This window comes from Sesamum indicum, linkage group LG5 (assembly GCF_000512975.1).
Source record: "Sesamum indicum cultivar Zhongzhi No. 13 linkage group LG5, S_indicum_v1.0, whole genome shotgun sequence".
NCBI classification, from domain to species: Eukaryota; Viridiplantae; Streptophyta; class Magnoliopsida; order Lamiales; family Pedaliaceae; genus Sesamum; species Sesamum indicum.
The window spans coordinates 11237470-11256900 of NC_026149.1; the positions used below are offsets into that span (position 1 = coordinate 11237470).

A 19431-nucleotide genomic window follows, 5' to 3' on the forward strand; every position below is an offset into this window, starting at 1 on the left:
TATCTCACTACCACAGTTAGTAGTAAAGATTAACAGATTCCTTTGGTTATCCTGCATATATCTTGCAAATGTTTGAATGAAATTGTTACCTAGCAAGATATCGGCACATGTATCATGAAAGTAAATAGGAGGTGTTTTTACCCTAAACCAGGGTGATCCGAATGCTCCTCCAATCATGATCTTGGCTTCTCGTATTCCCTTATTGAGTATCAGGATTTTTTGTGAAAAATCCCTTCCTGCAATGATGGGTAAGGTTTCCCTTGCTTCCTTAGGAAAAACTCCAGGTTTTGCCGTGCAAATACCTGATCCTGAATCAATATAAGCTGCAAAATACTCCGTCTTATATTGATCATACAACATACCAACAGATATGTATATAGAAAAGGGACTCGTCATTCAATCCTTATGGTGACACTCAAGACTGAGTCATTCAATCCTTATGGTGACACCATTAAGACTGAATTCCATTCCGTTACCTTTTCTTCCCCATGGTTTATGATTTTCGAGGAAACTTAACCCCAAAGTCATACTCCCATTTTCTCTTCCTACAACACCTGCAACTAAAATTTCATGGCCTGCTATTTCTAACATGCCTTCATATCTTCCGACAACAGGTTGCTACAAATGATATAAGTCATCACAAGGGAAAAAATTCTCTTTCTTAGTGATGTCAAATATAACTTGTATTTCTTCCCATCCTTCAGGGCATCTAAGTTTTAAGTTATCTACCCTAATCTCTTGAGGAGTTAAAGCTTTTAATAATTCTTTCTGCTTTCCTTTATAGCCTGTACTCCTATCTTCCGAAAAGGACATTCGACTACTGAAATCAGTTCTAGAGCTAAGTGTTTTATCTAAAACTGGGTGATCTTTTATGATGATATCAACACCACCTATTCTAGGTATCCTAATAGGATCTGGTGTCATGACATTGGCGAACTCTTTGAAAATTCTAGGAATCTCAATATACTCTTTCCTAAGAAACAAATCTGAATGATGCGTATTGGAAAGGGCTAGGAATCTCAATATACTCTTTCCTAAGAAACAAATCTGAATGATGCGTATTGGAAAGGGCATATGCAATTTTATAAGTTATAGAATACGATCTATTCCCTTCTCTCATTAGATCTTTTCTTTTAAAATCTTGATGAAGGGTTAAGACTCTACTAAAATCTTGGTCTGTTAGGTTGTATGCAATCCTAGGATGAATGTCAAACATCAGTTTTTCTGCATACAAGTTACCTATTATTATTCCGAGACAACCATCTCTTAAGTTATTGATTCTTCTATCCATTATTGATAAATGTATTTCTGAATCAATTCCTTCCTTAAAAGTTGCTTTTATTACTACTTCAATAGTTCCTATGTGGATCCATTTCATAGTAATGGCTACTTCTTCTCTAAGCTTCCTCAATTCTTCAAGAATTTCTTCTTTAGGAATTAACTGCATTTCCATCACATTACCAGTAAGTTCCATAGGTATAGCAAACTCACCTGAACTTACTTTGTAGATCATGTGATGCTTCCTTTGGTTTAGTCATATCTGGTTCAGGACTTTCCCAATTCTTCCAATCCTAAATTCATCATATGCGCTGAGGTTGGAATCTTGCCGCATGATTCTTTCCATGATTTTGTTTGACACCGTCATTTTGGAAAAGAATCCTGATAGGCTTTCGGAGGTTTGAAGCCTATCTCCTTCATTGTAGTTATTCTGACTCGGTTGAAGATCCATCCGAATCAGTCTCTATTTCTTCCTTATAGATGCTTTCGTCTGAAGGAAGATCTTCGAATTGGTAGATGGGTACCAAGTCACCATAGTAAACTGCATCTAGGATGTCATCCGTGGCTTCAAATTTTCTTAATTCACCACGTTTCTGCGGACAATCGGGAGATATATGTCCTTTTGCTCCGCAAGTCCAGCAATTGCAATCTTTAAAACTTTCATTGGCTCGAGTATGGGCCCGTCTGAAAGTTTCTTGTAGGGATTCTTCCGGTGGATCTTGCATCTGTTCGTCTAGATCCTTGGGATGAAGCCCTTGTTGGTCCTGTTCTTTGTCCAGATTTGTATGTTCTAGCTTTGGACTTAGACCACCATGATCACCGTCGGGAAAAGGTTCTTCTGGAACTCCTAGTGTAGGAGTCACTATTCTGCTTCTTCCTTTTCTTTGGCTCACTTGATTCTCCTATAATAGTTGAAAAATCATTGTTATCACAATAGAGAGGGGTTCGTTTGATTTTACCTCTCAGTCTTTTCATGTTCTTCTGGATGGATGCTTGATAACACCAATCCTTCAACTTGTCTTTAAGGAAAGACATTCTTCGCGTCCCTGAATCTAGCTGTCCTTCAGGTACTTTGTATGATTGGATCAACATTTCCCTCCATGGACTGCATATTTTTCAGGTACTTTGTATGATTGGATCAACATTTCCCTCCATGGACTGCATATTTTTGCGAAGAACATTGGAGCTACTACTTCTATTGCTACTCCACTTTAGAAGAAATACTTGTGGAACCAATAGATATATTCATCTACTGCGCAAATACTTCTTAATTCAAGGCTGAAAAGAGCTTGTGCATATTCCCTAGCTTTTTCTGCCCTACTTCCTTCGGAGTATCCATCTCCAATGAAGTGTATCTTGATGAGCCTTCCTAGCCGGTCAGCTATCGCGCCTTTCGAATCTCCGGCAAGGATGCTGGCTTTGGTATCTTCTGGGGTATTATCCCATTCGATTTTTACAAATCTCTTCAAGCTCAACTCCACAAGCTTTATGAAGTTTTCTTTGTCGAGATTTAGGGTAGTTGCTGCTATCTTGATTGCTACAACCCATTCGTCTATCAATTTTCTCGGTATTTTGAAAATCGATAATATCCAAGTTTAGTATAGTGCCATATGGATGTAAAGGCTGGAGCATGGTCCTTGCCCAAGGTGTATTCTCCGGCACTCTTTTTAGATTTCTTCCTGGATTTTTCTTTAATCTGGTTCCCATAAATGTTGGTGTGGCATTAGTGTGGAAATCCGCACTCTCCCTCATCGGTTGATCCTGTGGAGGATCATTAGAACATGTACTTCCTTCCGGCGGTGGTAGTGCTGGAGTGATCTCATTTGTTTGGATATTGACTAAATCCACGATCCCGAGTTGGGAAAAGGATTCCGCCAGTTCTTGTAGATCTGAAAGATCTGCTCTTGTTACCTCCATTATTTTATAGATCTGGTAGATGCAATGATCAGATCTTCTCTTGACTTTGGCTTTGGAATCTCCGTGGCCTTCCCCTTCTGGTGTAGAAGAGGTACTATTCCGAGGGCGTCCCTGATTCGCTCCTGTCTGGATCTAGATGTTTCAGGGTTTTCTCTCTGATTTTTCTTTAGATTTGTGATTTCTATCCTCAGATCTGTAAGGTCCTTGTGTAGATCCGGAAGGATCTTAAGTATCTCATCCATCTTTTGGCTCAAAGATTCTATTTTCATAGGTATATGTATTAACCAATGTCCATAGTCTTGAACCGTCTTTTGTATCTCCCTCAGATTTTGGGAGATCTTTGATGTATCTGGCTCGAGCTCCTTCCAATCAGTCATAATTTTTAGAACTGAAATTATGTAGGAATTTACCCATTCCATTTCTCTTGGCTGGAATTCTACCATGGACTTCAGTGGCGTGTAGACGTCTCACTGCATTTCCTGGTAGTACTTGTCGAACTTTAAAATTTCTCAGCCACTCTTGTTCTTCTTCTGGCGTGAGAAGTTTTAGATCAATCCTCTTGGGACCGTTGTCACACTTGTCAAGAATTTTCATGAGAAATTCTCTTCTTTGTATTTTCAGAATCTGGAAATATTTCCTATTTTCAGAGCAACTCGAACTTTCGTTCAGTTCCATTTTATCTTAGAAAGTCTCCTCCATTAGTGGATAAATAATATCAAAATGTAATATAAACATATATTTCTTCAATAAACCTAGGCTCTGATACCATTTCTGCAAGCTAGGTGTTACCATGCTATTTGGAGATGAAATGGGACTAAAAGTGTCATTTTAATAGAACTAATGGACTAAAACTGTTGACTCCTAAAAGTAAAGGACTGGAAGTGAGAACTACCCTATCCTACGGGACTAAATCTGTCATTTCCCCTTTTTACTTTATATCATGTGTAATACATTTCATTTTACTAATATGTTGAATATTATGCTAAAAGTGCATATTAACTTGTCGTAGCATAATGGTCAATCTCACAAAATTGGATTTCGTTACTCTTGATATTTTTTCCATGGGTTTTTTATGCCGAACTACATTTGGCAAGTAGCAAACTAAGAGAAACAATAAAAGAAAATACTATTACTTCTGAGCAAGACGTGCTAAAGCAATGATTTTGCTTCATCATCATCTTCATGATAGCCTGAAGTATCAATATTTAATAGTCAAAAGTTCTTTTCAACTCTGAAAAGTTTAAAGGATCGATTTGACCATCAAAAGATTGTAATCTTACCACGTGTAAGATATGAGTGGATGCAATTGCGATTGCAAGATTTCAAAACAATTGCTGAATATAATTTTGAGATGTTTCGAATTGTATCAAATTGAGGTTATGTGGAGAAGATGTGACAGATGAACAAATGTTGGAAAAAATATTTTCTACTTTTCATGCATCCAACCTTGTACTCCAACAGCAGTATAGGGAACATGAGTTCAAAACCTATTCAGAGTTGATTTCATACCTGTTTGTTACAGAAGAAAATAATCAACTTTTATTGAATAACTATCAAACCCGACCCACTGGTTTCAAACCACTGGTTTCAAACCTGAAAATACAGCGGCATTGCCTGAAGCAAATGCTACTTCTTCACGAAAGGGGCGTGGTCGTTACCGTGGCCCACCACGGGGCCATTCTTATGGTCGTGGTCGTGGTCGTGGTAATGATCGTGGAAATTATCATAATACATAGATTAATCCCAATATTTAAAAGAACAATGGGAACAAGGCAAAGAATAACAAGAGAAACTATAAATGGAGATTTTTGCTATAGATGTGGGATGTCTGGGCATTGGTCCCGTACCTATTGTACGGCACAACATCTGGTCAAATTATACCAAGCTTCTGTAAAAGAAAAGAGTAAAGAAGTTGAGACTAATCTTGTTGAGGCTGGAATCTCAGACAATACCCACATAGATGCATTATATTTTCTCCAATCTATTGAAAATGATGATAAAAATCTCCTTGAGCTGCCCTTACAGTTTGGTGACATTACTGAGGATTTTGATATGCTTGTTGATTAGATTTATCTCATATGTTATTATTATGTTTCCATTATTAAGTTTTATTTACTTTTATTTGTAGGGTAGTTCTTTTAATCTTGTAATGTTTTTATATTTTATGAATGAAATTTTTCTTTTACTTATTATATGTCTATTTTATTTATATAGAATGGATCAATCCATTACAAATCTCAATGACAAGGAGCATTGTCTTGTTGACAGTGCCACTACGCATACAATTATGAGAAACAAGAAATTGTTCTCAAAATGATACCTTATTACCTGAACGAACAAGATTACATATCAATGATACCTTATATTCTAGTAAATCACAAAGGAACTTATTGAGTTTCAAGGAAATTCAACAAAATGGTTTTCATATTGAAACCATGAATAAAAATGGTATTGAATATCTGTACCTTGCAACATATAAAACTTGCATAAAACTGGCCAGAAGCAAGTTTTAGAAAGAATGAAAACATATACTTCTGGTTTATATGGCACATTGATAAACTCCGTTGAAATATATAATATCACTAACCCAAAGTTAGTTGATCAAAGTCTTTTTACTTTGTGGCATGATAGACTTGGCCACCCAGGTAAAACAATGATGTATAGAATCATTGAAAATTCATATGGACACCCACTAAAGGACCTGAAGTTTCTTGTTAAAAGTGATTTTATATGTACGACTTGTTCTCTTGAAAAATTAATTACAAAGTCATCTATGACAAAAATGAATGTAGAATCTCCTATGTTTCTTGAACGAATTCAAGGAAACATGCGCAGGCCAATAACACCGTCATGTGGGCCATTTAAATACTTTATGGTGTTGATTGACGCATCAACACGTTGGTCACATGTAAGCTCGCACGTATGGCTTGATGCAGAGGGCCTACTATTGGCCACAGATGCGGGAGGATGTGGAGACTTATGTCCTCACTTGCTTGATATGCCAGCAAGATAAGGCAGACCATCAGAACAAGGCTGGTTTACTGCAATTACTTCCCATCCCAAAGCGACCATGGGAGAGCATCTCAATAGATTATATTTCAGGATTGCCTAAGGTAGGGGACTTAGGCTATATTATCGTTGTGGTGGACCGATTGTCAAAGCATGTCTCTTTCATATTATATATAAGTATATATATATATTATATATAGAAAGTTGAAAAATAAAAAAAAATTCAGATAAAGTGTAAAAATACAAAAACAAACATTGAGTGTGTTTTATCTTGTTTTCAAAAATGCAAAAATATGAATCCAAACATAGTGAAAGCTTCCTGCTCATTCCTATTATTGAAAACAAAAAGAAAGGGAAAGAAAGTCATTAAATAATACTAACATGAGCAGGAAGGTAAAGTATAATGCCAATCATCCAAACATATCCATAAGAGCGTGAAAAAATCAAGTAAAATGAAATCTCTACTAGAACCAAATCGGTTCTAGGATAACTTATATATTTGGGATTTGAATCAACCTCCACTTAAACACCAAATTCAATGCGGGAGACCTAGTGATGGTGAAGGTCCTAGATCCGAGATTATCAAAATCATCAAGGGGGAGAGATCCTCAATTGATGCAGAAGTATGTTGACCCTTTACCTATCATTAGGCGTATTGGAACGGTGGCCTACAAGGTAGAGTTGCCTTCCTGGTGGAAAATACACAACGTCTTCCATGTGAGTCAATTGAAGAAATATTCAGCAGATAAGGAGGACGATATCCACAATCAAGCCAGCCGGCCGCAGCTTGAGTTGACGAAGACTAAAGAGAATGTGGCTGAAGCAATCCTGAATCACCGAGTTACGAGTACCGCGAAGCGCAACCAGACAGAGTACTTGGTGAAATGGAGGGCATGCAATAACAAAGAGAACACTTGGGATCGGGTGATGAACCTTAAGGCGTTCCTATCCCTTGTCGAAGCTTATCATGCTTCGCATGCGCCGAGGACGTCGCCATCTCAGGTGGGGGAGAATATCAAGGGCCGCCCGCGCACTCGACACCCTTGACGCGCATTTCGGCCACTCAACCGATCTACATGGACCAAACAACCTTCGCCAACAGACGCTGGACTTCCGCAGTCTTAGAGTTTTAGGTGTTGATCTTATATTTTGCTTTGTTTTGTTTAGATTGCTCAGGGGACGTTAGGCCTCCTGAGGTGCGTTTTTCAATCTTTTTAGTGTCTATTGTTTTAAATAGGGGGGGGGGAGAATGAGTTTAAGAAGCTTGGTTTAGTGACGTGTTAGATTCCCCATCAAGGCGGTCCCCTTGCTCTAGCATCGTTGTCCATTGTATACGCACTTTTCAGTTTAATGCAATCTACTTTCTGAAATCGCGTGTTTAATTTATTGTCGTTGTTGTTATTGCTATCATTATTGTGATTCATGTCAGCGCTCTATGTTAGTGTCGAGCGAGAGTGTGTTGATATTGGCGGAAGTAGTCAGGGGACTGCTAGCCACATGGTGCCCCTTTCCCTGCGTTGCGGAATGCGCCTCGTGAGACACGAACACTATGGCTGGACCGGTCGTAAGATGGCGAGTCGAACGGACACGCCGGCATTCTCCGGCGGCCGGCCGGTAGCAGCAGGGGAAAAGGGTGGGGGTGGTGTGGGGGTAGTTAGTTTTATATATATATTAATTTTAAATTATTTTTTAAAAATCTAACGATTGAGATTAATTGATTAGATTTAAGGATCAGTATTTGATCAAAGAAGATCCAATGGTCATTAAAATAAAAAATAATATATATTAAGTAAGGGTATAACGGTCATTTTTTAAAAAATTAACACCGTTAGTTAGATTTAACGAAGAGGGGGTGATTGAGTTGAGTTTTACAAAACATAGAGAGGCTTTTACCTTATTTCCATAACAAGAGAATTTTTTTTTTTTTATAGACGTTTTTAAACACAAAAAGATTTTATGCATTTTGTCCTAAAGAATTGGACTGAACAGGTGCGGCTCAAAGCTACTCCGATCCACAGGTTTCATACCGATTTAATCTTGTAGCTAAGTATGTGTTGAAGTTACTGCAATCATATGATAAAATTTGAATCAATAATCTATGAGTGACTGTACAATTTCATAAAACTAGAGACACTCTCCACACTTACAGTAGAAATTTAGCATTCTTATGAGTTTGCTCGTTATCCTTACAACCTTACTATCTTTACAATCTTATGACTTAAATATGGAGCAGTTATAATCAACACCTTTGATGTTTTGTTCTTAATTATATAGCTAAATATTTTGATTCTAAGTTGATTAAACCCATTAACTAATCCTTATCCTGACTCGAATCAAAGTAGAAAGATGAGGATAGAAAAGTTGAGCTCATAAAACGACGACCATTGCCTTGTACCAAACGTACCAGGCTATCACCATTAAGCAAACTGAACCCTCGTTCTATTTGTTTAGATATACAAAGAGCAAAGACTAAATTCACAAGAAATCTCTTAACTGGGAAATAACCAAATGGCTTCCCTCCAAGTGAGTCGCATACATTCCTCTAATGGTCCTTAGATTACAAGTACAACCCCTTCCCTCTTCATCCCATGCTATTGCATAGAACGAACATGTGTTATACATAATCAGATGGCCGCATCTGCTTACAAGAGACATAAAAACCATCATGAACAAGCATTCTTCCAGGAACGGTTTAGATGACAGGACAGCAAGCACGAGGGTTCAAGCTTTACGGACAATCACTCGTCTTTCTCTCTTGTACTCTACTTCTTCTCTTTGATGCATGATTAATAAAGCTCTTCGAACCTGGCATACACACACGTCATGCATGATCATATTAGATATTGTACATGTCAAACATAAGAAGAATTAAAAGTTTTGTTTAGAATGAGTATAGATGATTTTTTATCCTTACAATAGATTGATTCATGCCCATCCTGGTAAGCTCATCAATCAGCCGTCTCTCAGATATATGGCTTCCTATTCCCATTCTTCTCTTTATCTGGGTTTCCGCTTGCTGCACATTTTATAAGAGGAGCATGGCATAAGTTATCGGGATGGACCAGGTTAGCAGAGAGCCAAATAATGCTCACCTTTATCTCATTTGCCAGTTCTGGAGTAAGATTTATATGTTGATTTATTCCAGAACGTGCAGCATCCATTGTGGAGTTGTTAAAGAGCCTTATGGCTTCCATGACATGGTTATCATTTGCAACATGAGACCTGAGTTTGGAAATATGGTTGATTAATAGCAGCAAATTTATATGCCAAGATCAAATGTAAACATGCATATTATACTACAAAGTCCAAACTAAAGCATGGATAACGTCAAATTTTATGCTCCTAAGAAACTTTGCATTGCAAAGAGAAGCTTTCTTGTAAATTACAGTGAAGTGGCCCACTATTACTGTTATGCCGAAATGTTTGTATTTCCTTCTTTAGCAGTATTTTGTTGATACCTAATGCATTTCTGCATTGTCTCTAATCAGCAGAGAGTTGATCAACTCTAATAGTCGATTCCTAGAAATTTCATTCTAGTTTTCACCCAATCAACAATAAATGCTCACACACAAAAACCATCACTTTTATCAACACTAAATCAAGAATTGTAAAATCTCATTTTATTCCTTGTAACAATAAATGCACCTATAATTTGAAAATGTGATTTGATTGAAGAGAAACAGAGTTTTCTTGATGATGTATGAACTGGATAAAATTTGATCGTAATATATGAATAAAAGAATGGATACTTGAGCATTCACCAATGCATTAGCTTTGCATAATAAGGCCCAAAATGATTTAACCATGGGGAAGTTAGTAATCATGTTCATCAACTTACAGTGTCATTCTAGCAAGTGCTTCACTTAACCTCACAATAGCTTCCAGCTGCCTCACTGTAATTGGTATTACTGCCGCCTCACCAGTTTCATTTGCTTGCCGTCTCATGTCCTACAAGAATCAAATACAGTAAGAGAAACTTATGAATCATACTCGAAAGTTGTTGCATCAACTGCAGTGATGTGAAATGTAAGCATGATCCAAGGTGAAATACACCTAAAATTCACGGGCTTTGGGAAGCTACCTAAATCCCTTTTCTGAAGGGAGAAAAACTGCTTCAGCAGAGCAGAAGTATATTACCTAAGAGATCAGGGGGAAGTGGAGTAATGTCCCATTACTATTTTACAGAATGTTTTTCTTGCCACTTGGACAGCGTCAAGGAGTTTTTTATGCATGACAAGGAGCTCCTACCAATAATTTTGTCAACAAAAAGTCAAAGAACCACTCAACAAGCTTTATTTGAGATTTTGATAAGAAGCTCAATAGGACATGTCTTCATAGTCATATGCTATAATTTCACAGCAAGAGACCAAGTGGTTGAAGGTTACTTGTCTCCAAATGATTGGCAGACCCGTAACCTAACAATAAGCAATGACTTAAATAACTTACAAACCATTAACATGTAGTGAAGGCCTAACCATTTTCAGGATATTGAGCTTACTATTTCAAGTATATGGTTATAATCTAACTTCTGTTAAAGTAAGATTGTTACAAGTGGCTAATCATAAAATCTATTTCACTACCATTTGAAATGGTTGGATGACTACCTGTCTAATTTTTACATAACTCTCTTGCAATCTAGATGCTGCAGACTCTGACAGACGTGGGTGGCACTCGGTTCGACAATAGTGTATATACCTGTGCAGAAAAAATTATTACTTTGGCAAGGCAACCCAACATCATATACACAACCATTATGGGCAAAAAAGAGAATCACTGCAGACCTTTTCAGCCAGTTATCCTCTTTGGAAGGCTTTGCATCACTACTTGCTGCATCAGCAGATGCATGAACCTTGATGACATGGCTGGCAATATTCTGCAAACAGACAGTGTCTGATTAGATGATGCTATTCTTGCTACTTGGCTTTCTCAAAGGGAGCTGTGTTAGTGGCTTAGAGCATTCTGAGTTACAATCAACTCCATGTTCAATAGACACATTTGAAAGGCATCCATGTTGTGTCGGCCTTAATGTAAGTCCATGAAAGATTTGATTTTTCAATGGAATAAATAATCAGTGTTGTCAAGAGAAACTCCACACTGAGTTGCTCTCAAGTGGAGTCCAAAAAAGGATGTGGGAGAACATGTTCTCTGAAGTGATCCAACATTTGTGTACCTTGTCTTGTGCATACATTCTGATATCCTTCACAATAAAAATTAAATCAAATCTTGAAAGAATTGTGGTCTGTAAATCGATGTTGTCTTGAGCCGTCTGAAAAGCAAAATGATTCCTGTTAGATCCTATGACAGTACAAAAAGCTTGGAGCTGGATACATGATGAAGCAAAAACAATCAGTGGACCATGAGATCATCATAACGCCCAGATGGAGGGTTGGCTGCAGCAAGCACAGAGGTCCTTGAATTCAGAACTGTTGTTATTCCTGCTTTAGCGATGGAAATAGTTTGCTGCTCCATCGCTTCATGAATGGCAACCCTGCAAAACAGATACAATAATTTGAGGACTCGATCTGTAAGTTAAAATACAGATAGGGATGCGTAATTCTTATGTCAATCCATTTATAAAGAAATCACCTGTCCTCTGCCCTCATTTTGTCAAATTCATCAATGCAGACAACTCCACCATCTGCCAAGACCATGGCACCTCCTTCCAGATAAAACTCCCGCTGAATTGAGGTAAGAACCATGAAAACATCATTTAAAGTACAAACGGGGGCCACAAGCTCACTAAAAACTAAAGCAACAACATATAAGACATCGTGCACCTCCTTATACATTAACAGGTATGCAACTTACTGAGCTATTGTCACGAATTACGGAAGCAGTCAGACCAGCAGCGGATGAGCCTTTTCCAGAAGTATATACAGCTATTGGAGCAGTCTTCTCAACAAACTTGAGAAACTACCACAATAAAACACACCCAACTTCAGCAACAACTTATTTTATTTATTATGTTGTTTAAAGCAAAGAGGGCACGCAATACAGTCTTCAAATCCTAAAATTAAGTTCATATAGTCGAGCACAGATTATGTGATCATCCAAACATACAGATAACAGAATAAGCAAAGCTGCACTAACCTGTGATTTGGCTGTGGATGGATCCCCCAAGAGCAAAACATTGATATCACCTCTTAATCTTACACCATCAGGCAAAGTCTGCAGCTCCAAGGGAACTATTTTCAAGAAATTGAACTAATAAAGTAGCTTTATTAACAAAATCCCAGTTAATACTGTACCTTCCTTGATCCCCCAAACAAAAGGCAAGCAACAGCCTTCTTCACATCACCATGGCCAAATATTGAGGGAGCAATTTTGGAGCATATTTGAGCATATGCATTACTATCTGATGCAAATTTTTTGAATTCTTCGATCTGAGATAGTACAGTAAGTTAACATGAGAGTCTTTCCCTGGAAAAGGTTTAAAATTATTTCGGAAACAAGTCTTAATATGGTAGAGATATACTGGGAAAAATGCAATTACCCCCCGCCCCGTGATATACAAAATGTGCATAAATCGCCCTACAAAAAGAATAGTAATTTATCCACGTGTTTTTAGAAATGGAGCAAATAAAACCCCGAGGACAGCGGTACTCCAAACGCCAGGTGTGCGATTTACTTGATATTAAGCATTAAAATATGTATAAAATACAACATGTTAATATATATATATAAATATTAATATATATTTTATATATGAAATATATATTCATTTAATATATTAAAATGTAATAGTAATATTATTTTTTAATTCTTTTTCTTTCTTCTTCACTAATTCGCAGCGCCTCCTCCTTCCCCCGCCTTCTCCCCGTTGCTCCCCCTCGTCTCCCCCTTCCTCCTCAGCCATCGCCCCCTCCCCCTGCGTCTCCCCCTCACCTCACCTCCCCTCCTTTCAGATCTATCTCCTGCTCCCATCACCGGGCCGTTGCCGGCGCCTCCTCCTCCCCCCAATATGTATCTATATAAATTTATATATATCTTTGTGTATATATAGCTTTATATATATACTTAAATATATTTTAACTGTATATATATAAATATATAATTTAATTTTAATTTATGTATTTGAAAATTTTAGATAAAGTAAAATTCACATAGTTGATCGACTAGTTAATTTCGACAATAGATTCAAATCAAATCCAACGGTCTTTAAATAAGATTATAGATGTAATTTTATAATTGAAATTAAAAAAATTATAAAAAATTAAAGAAAACTAAACAAAAAAAGGCTCATGCAATCCACGAACTAGCGTGAGGGAGCTTTTTGCTCATTTTTGGAAAACACCGAGAGATAAATTACTGCTTTTTCTTTCACGGGGGTGTTTTTTGTTCTTTTTGGTTAACACAGAGGGTAAATTACATTTGACCCGAGATATAATATCTACTCAGTTACAGAAAGCCTTCATGAAATCTTCATATAGTTACCTCATCTCTGGTGAAGTTGGTGGGCCCCCTAGAATTAGCCTCAGAAGTTTCCTCTAATCCAACAACCCGAATATAGGGCTGCCTAACAGCTACTGCTCCTTTTTGACTGCTCGAATAGTCCAAGGTGCATAAATTAGCAACTATGCAAGTTATAGTAATTCTCAAAACATTCAACTCGTAAATCCTTACGAAGTTGCTGAATTGGCAGCTTGAAAGATGCTGTATATCCCCATAATCGTCAATCTTGTTCCAGGTACAATTGTTTGCACAAGATGGCGATCAATAGATAGAAGCATGTTTCTTGGCAACTCTCCAGTGGGGACATCCTTAAATTGAGAAAACAAAAAGATTACAGATGTTGACAAGAATAAGATTGCAAAACTATCCAAGCAAAAATCACCAACAGGATTAACAATATTTTATCTGCAGTAGATTAAAAACTCCTCACCTCAGGGTTTTCCTGCAATTTTAGTGTCTGTTGATCAACATACTTGCTTTTATCTGGAACCACAACCCACGGATCAATTGGGCATGGATCTTCACCAGGCTGCAAAATGTGCAATCAATTAATATGACATTCAAATAAAACTAAACAAAGAAAATAAAGTCCAAACTAATGCATCCAATGAGAACCTGAGGGTTGTGATCACAAGATCGTGGGACAACAGCTCCACCAAGCCCTGGACGACAAGGAACAAGCTTTACATTCTTGCAATTCTTACACAACAGTGTCACATATGTAGCTTTAGCTTTAGTCCTGGATGCTGCTATGACAATCCCAGATATCTTTACCAGTTTTGAAATATATTGTGCCTGCATGCCGTTTTGCAGAGAGCAAGATTTCAGTAAAATGTACTCTAAACGAGGTAAAAGAACCCAACTTGAGGTAAACCTACTAACCCCTAGTGCCCGCATTGAAACAGGATCCTGCTCTGACCTCAATAACACTTGCACATCCCCAGGCACTGGCTCTTCCATTTCTCCAGTGTCTCCAGCTACCCTTGATCTAAGACCTGCCAGAACTTCCGCTGCCGCAGTTTCAAACTGGTTTATTTTCACAAACAAGAAAAGAAGGTGAAAAATATTAGTACACCAATATTCTAGAATTATAACATTCGTGTACCAAATGCTTGGAAAAAATTAGATTATATGCATTTCAATGCAGAGACATTGTTCATACTTGTAAATCTGATAGAAATATATTTCTGTATTAGAGTTTATCAAATAAAATGCACTTTCTTGTCCATCCACTGATCGTATAAGTGAATCAAACAGATCACTTAACTAAATTCTTCTTCAATGTAATCGCATATTTAACTGAGACAAACAAGTTTTGGGCGGCAATCTTTTCATTTTGATACATGTGTCAAGTAGCTGAATTGTTTGTTCTACACTCTGTGCAGTGTTATAACCTAAAACTAGTTTCCGTTCTCTGTAGCACACTAACCGAACTGTCAACCAGGCCAGAAATCAAGACCATACATACATTAAATCAAGCGGGCATTAGGGTTTATTTGCTTACAAGTGGGAGATAGTCGGCTGGGTTTTGTCGCAGGAACTGAGGGAGGGTCTGGTCGGGGTCGTAGGAGATAAGGTCGGCGAGATTGACAAGCAGGAACTTGGGGTTGGACAAAAGAGCCTCTCTGTAAGGAAACACATTGGGCTGGCTCTTGTGCTGGAAATTCCTTATGAATTCCTTGAATTTTTGCAGCGCCGTGTGGCGGTTAGCCGTATCCGCCTGGTCTCCGCCGCCTCCATGAGGGAACTGCGCCTGGTCGCTGTAGTAAACGCCTCCCTCGTCCCAACCAGACATCTCTCTCTCTCTCTCTCTCTCTCTCTCTCTCTCTCTCTCTCTCTCTCAGTTCTGTCAGTGCGTAAAAATGGTCAGTGAAAGAGGGACTTGGAGGGTTTGGGGATATGGGGACAATAGGGGCTTTTGGCGGGAACAATTTGGCGGGAAATGCTGGATCACGTGACGAGCACGTGCAGGATTCGAGAGGGAAAAAACTACTTGTAAGGGTAAAAAAGGAAATAAATTATTAAAATATTTAAATAGGTATTTTTATGCTAAAACTTAAAAAAGTGTTTGTTTGCTTAGTCATTTATGTTTATACTAATTTATACTAATAAAAAGAAAACTCTATTTTTACTCACAAAGAGCCGTTACTTACATTGTGATATTAATTTTATAAATTATCAAAATATTTCTTATGTATTGTTTAACCATTTCTATTCAAATTTATATTCTAATCTATATATCTATAGTATTTATCTACTGTAATACATAAAAAATAAAAAAAATATTATTTTTCACTCACAAATAACGATTTGCGACATCACAATACCAAATTTTTTATGTCGATATCTTGGGAGAGGAGGCTTGGCGTGGGGCGGTGGAGCGAGAGAGGATGGCTTGGGAAACAGTGAGGAAGGAATAAGAAGCCACATCATTAGCCACGCAAGCTCCTAGGTGTTTAAGTTGCACACATGGACGTCAGAACCCTAAACCTCAAATCTCTCCGCCATGTTTTTTGTCCGACCAAAATTGTCAAAAAATCAATACTTATAGGACTAAAATTGCCAGTTGTATAGTTACGGTCCCAATTTTACCACCCCATATTTACGAGACCAATTTTACAATTTTGCCTAAAAGTAATGTCAAGTATAAATAATATAAAATTAGTGGAAAAAATAGAAAAATGTATAATCCAAGTATACTTTCTTCTCACAAGTCACATCCATTCCCTAGATTTAGCATCGAATCCATATATGAAAACATATGTACTTTATTATTAAATAAGAGTATTTTTGTAGTGTGTCATTCAATTTTAGCCTGTCATTTATTTATAAAAATTTTAAATTATTTATTTATTTTTAATTTTTCCATTTATTATGATTATTCATAATTATCTTTTGATAGTTATTTTTTTTTGTGCAGTTTTTGATTTCTCCAACGTTATATATTAATATATATTTTTTAGGTACTGTTTTACTCTACAAAATTAAAAATACAATTTATATATAAAAATAATAATTTATTTTTAAAAATTATGAACATAATAACATGTGACACACTTACTGGTACTAATTACTCACAATTCTATTAGAAAAATTATTATCCAAACTCGATTGACTAAACTGAAACAATTACATATGTATTTTTTTAGTTTTTAGCTAATAAATTATTTGAATTATTAACTATTTTCATATAACAAAATGCAGGATTTCTCATCTATGAGAATGTAATTTGTGCATCTAACATATATTGTTAAGAGTTCATTTTGAAAAGAAATATATCATAACATATTCTTTTTTTGAAATATGATTAAAATTAAATATTCTTTATTGACTTAAAAACTAATTTTAGAAAATGAATAAAAATATAATAAATATGTTACAAGAATAAATTGGTCCATAAATTAATATCATAAAAACTAAATATATATATATTGATAAAACTATCAGTTTTTTCTCCATACTAAAGGTATTTTTTGACAAACATAATTTCTTAAATGTAAAAGTATTTGACAAAAATATTATTTTTGATAAAATATATTTTTCCTTGAAAAAATTGAATTCTTTTATGCAAAACTATTTTGACAGAAATATTAGGTTTTTTTTTTCTCTATATAAATCTATATACAAGGGAGTAAATTGCGCTAGAAATTAAATGTGAGGGACCGTTATATTAATAAGGTAAAACTTATAAAGGGTAATTTAGAAAAATTATATAATTTCACCAAAATTAATGTTGAAAAATTGTTGGAGGGACTAATTTGAAATTAATTGAAAAGATATGGATGAATTTTAAATTGAATTGGAAAGTCAAGGATGAAAATGAATTTTACCCTTCCTAAATCGGCAAAATTGCATAAAATCCTCCTATGTTATAGAAATTCAGATAAAAAAACCCTTGTGTTAAAAGTACGGACAAAATGCATAAAATCCCCCTGTGTTTTATAAAGTCTGCAAAATAAACCCTCTTGTTATGAGAATAGGCTAAAAGCCCCTTTGTGTTTTGTAAAACTCAGCTCAATCGCCCCCTCTCCGTTAAATCCAACTAACGGTGTTAATTTTTTAAAAAGTGACCGTTATACCCTTACTTGTTATATATATTTCTTATATTAATGACCGTTGGATCTTCTTTGATCAAATATTGATCGTTAGATCTAATCAATTAATCTCAACCGTTAGATTTTAAAAAAATAAAAGGTTTAGATTCAACAAATTTCTTATATTAATGACCGTTGGATCTTCTTTGATCAAATATTGATCGTTAGATCTAATCAATTAATCTCAACCGTTAGATTTTAAAAAAATAAAAGATTTAGATTCAACAAATTATTTAACTATATAATATTATAAATAATTTAAAATTTTAAAAATATATTATTATTATATATTTAAAAAAAATTAATATATCCCCACCCCACTTCATTCTCGTCGCCGGCGCTAAAAAATTATTAAAATCATGGCATCTTTGTAAATTCTTTACCAAATTGAGTGATGCCGATCTCGCTAGAATCATTTTGAAGAGACGAGTCTGATGGTGGTGGTTGGAGACCGAGATTCGATCGGACGGAGACGAATCGATGAAAAACATATTCGAAGGTCGTGACTTGAGCACACTCTCTATGATTGATGAAAACTCAAATTGAAGGTATGAAAATGTTTTTCTGGAAGAGAGGATTCGAATGATACCATTGACCATCGAAAATTCTTCCGGACGGCACCTGGCAAAATTTTAATTTATTTTTTAAGGTGAGAAATGGCAAAAGGAACACACAAAAACAAGCTAAAAAGCCCTATGTATGTTATATAGACCCATAGAGGGGTATTTTAGTCCAAAGTGTCATTAAATATGAATTTAAACTGCAAAAAATGACTACAAAACGCAGTAGACGCGCGTCTCCTCCACTTCCCGTTAGTTGATAAAATGGGGGTTTTTTGCTAACTAAAACGAAACAAGAGGGATGTTAAACCTATTTTAAAAACACGAGGTATTCTAAAAACAGGAGGGTATTTTTTGCATACTTTCTAAAACATGCATTTTGTCCTAAAAGTATAGATAAAAAAAAAACTCTGTGTTTTTTTAAAATCCTGCACACGCTCCTCTTGTCATTTGTTTTACTTAACGACGTTAATTTTTTTTTGAAATTTTCATTATACCCTTATGTAATATAAATTATAGTAATTATAATAATCGTTGGATCTCCTATGATTACATCAAAACCGTAGGATCTAATAAATTTTTAATTGCCCTTGATCTTCAAAAGATAAAAATAAAAGGTGCAAAAATTTTATGTATTTTAAAAATATATTTTATATTTATATATGTATATATATCTCTACATATATATGTATAAAAAATACACATATATAAGTAATATATACACACACCGCTCCACCTTCATTGGCAGTCACCATTTAGTCGACAAAGACATCACCACCCAGATTTTGGCGGGGTGACGATGCATGTCATTGCTAGATCTGGGTGGTGAGTGTTCACGGAGTGGAGGGAGAGGTGAGGCGGCCTGGAGAGGTGGCGGCGAACAGGCAGAGGCGATGGGGAGGTGGAGAAGGAAACTTGGGAAAGACGATGCAGTTGCAATTTTCTATTTTCTTTTCTTTTGAAAAATTAATTAATTAATTTTTTGTTGTATTTTTTAAATTTTGTAATATAATGAATCAAATTAATTATGTATTTTTAGTTTAAACATAATTATATTAAAGAATTAAAATTTATTTACTTAATTTATATAAATAATACAATTTCAAAACATATTCAACACA

The 19431-nt window shown here is 35.9% G+C and overlaps 1 protein-coding gene across 1 annotated transcript; it reads right to left on the reverse strand.

Annotated features, from left to right (window-relative positions):
• LOC105162378 (DNA replication licensing factor MCM5) lies at positions 8572-15524 on the reverse strand. Its single transcript, XM_011080377.2, has 18 exons — positions 15161-15524; positions 14539-14682; positions 14272-14451; positions 14087-14185; positions 13828-13964; positions 13639-13744; positions 12453-12587; positions 12295-12372; positions 12013-12117; positions 11791-11882; positions 11560-11692; positions 11375-11470; positions 10986-11077; positions 10809-10899; positions 10043-10152; positions 9297-9426; positions 9119-9220; positions 8572-9009 (listed from the first exon to the last, which is right to left on the reverse strand). The coding sequence occupies exons 1-18, from the start codon at positions 15449-15451 to the stop codon at positions 8926-8928; spliced, it is 2205 nt and encodes a 734-aa protein (XP_011078679.1). The 5' UTR covers positions 15452-15524; the 3' UTR covers positions 8572-8925.

Coding starts and splice junctions, on each gene's coding strand:
- LOC105162378 (XM_011080377.2), bottom strand. CDS start 15,451: ATGTCTGGTTGGGACGAGGGAGGCGTTTACTACAGCGACCAGGCGCAG. Junction 14,452..14,538: donor TTTCAATGCGGGCACTAGGG/GTTAGTAGGTTT, acceptor AACGGCATGCAG/GCACAATATATTTCAAAACT. Junction 13,965..14,086: donor AATTGCAGGAAAACCCTGAG/GTGAGGAGTTTT, acceptor TCTCAATTTAAG/GATGTCCCCACTGGAGAGTT.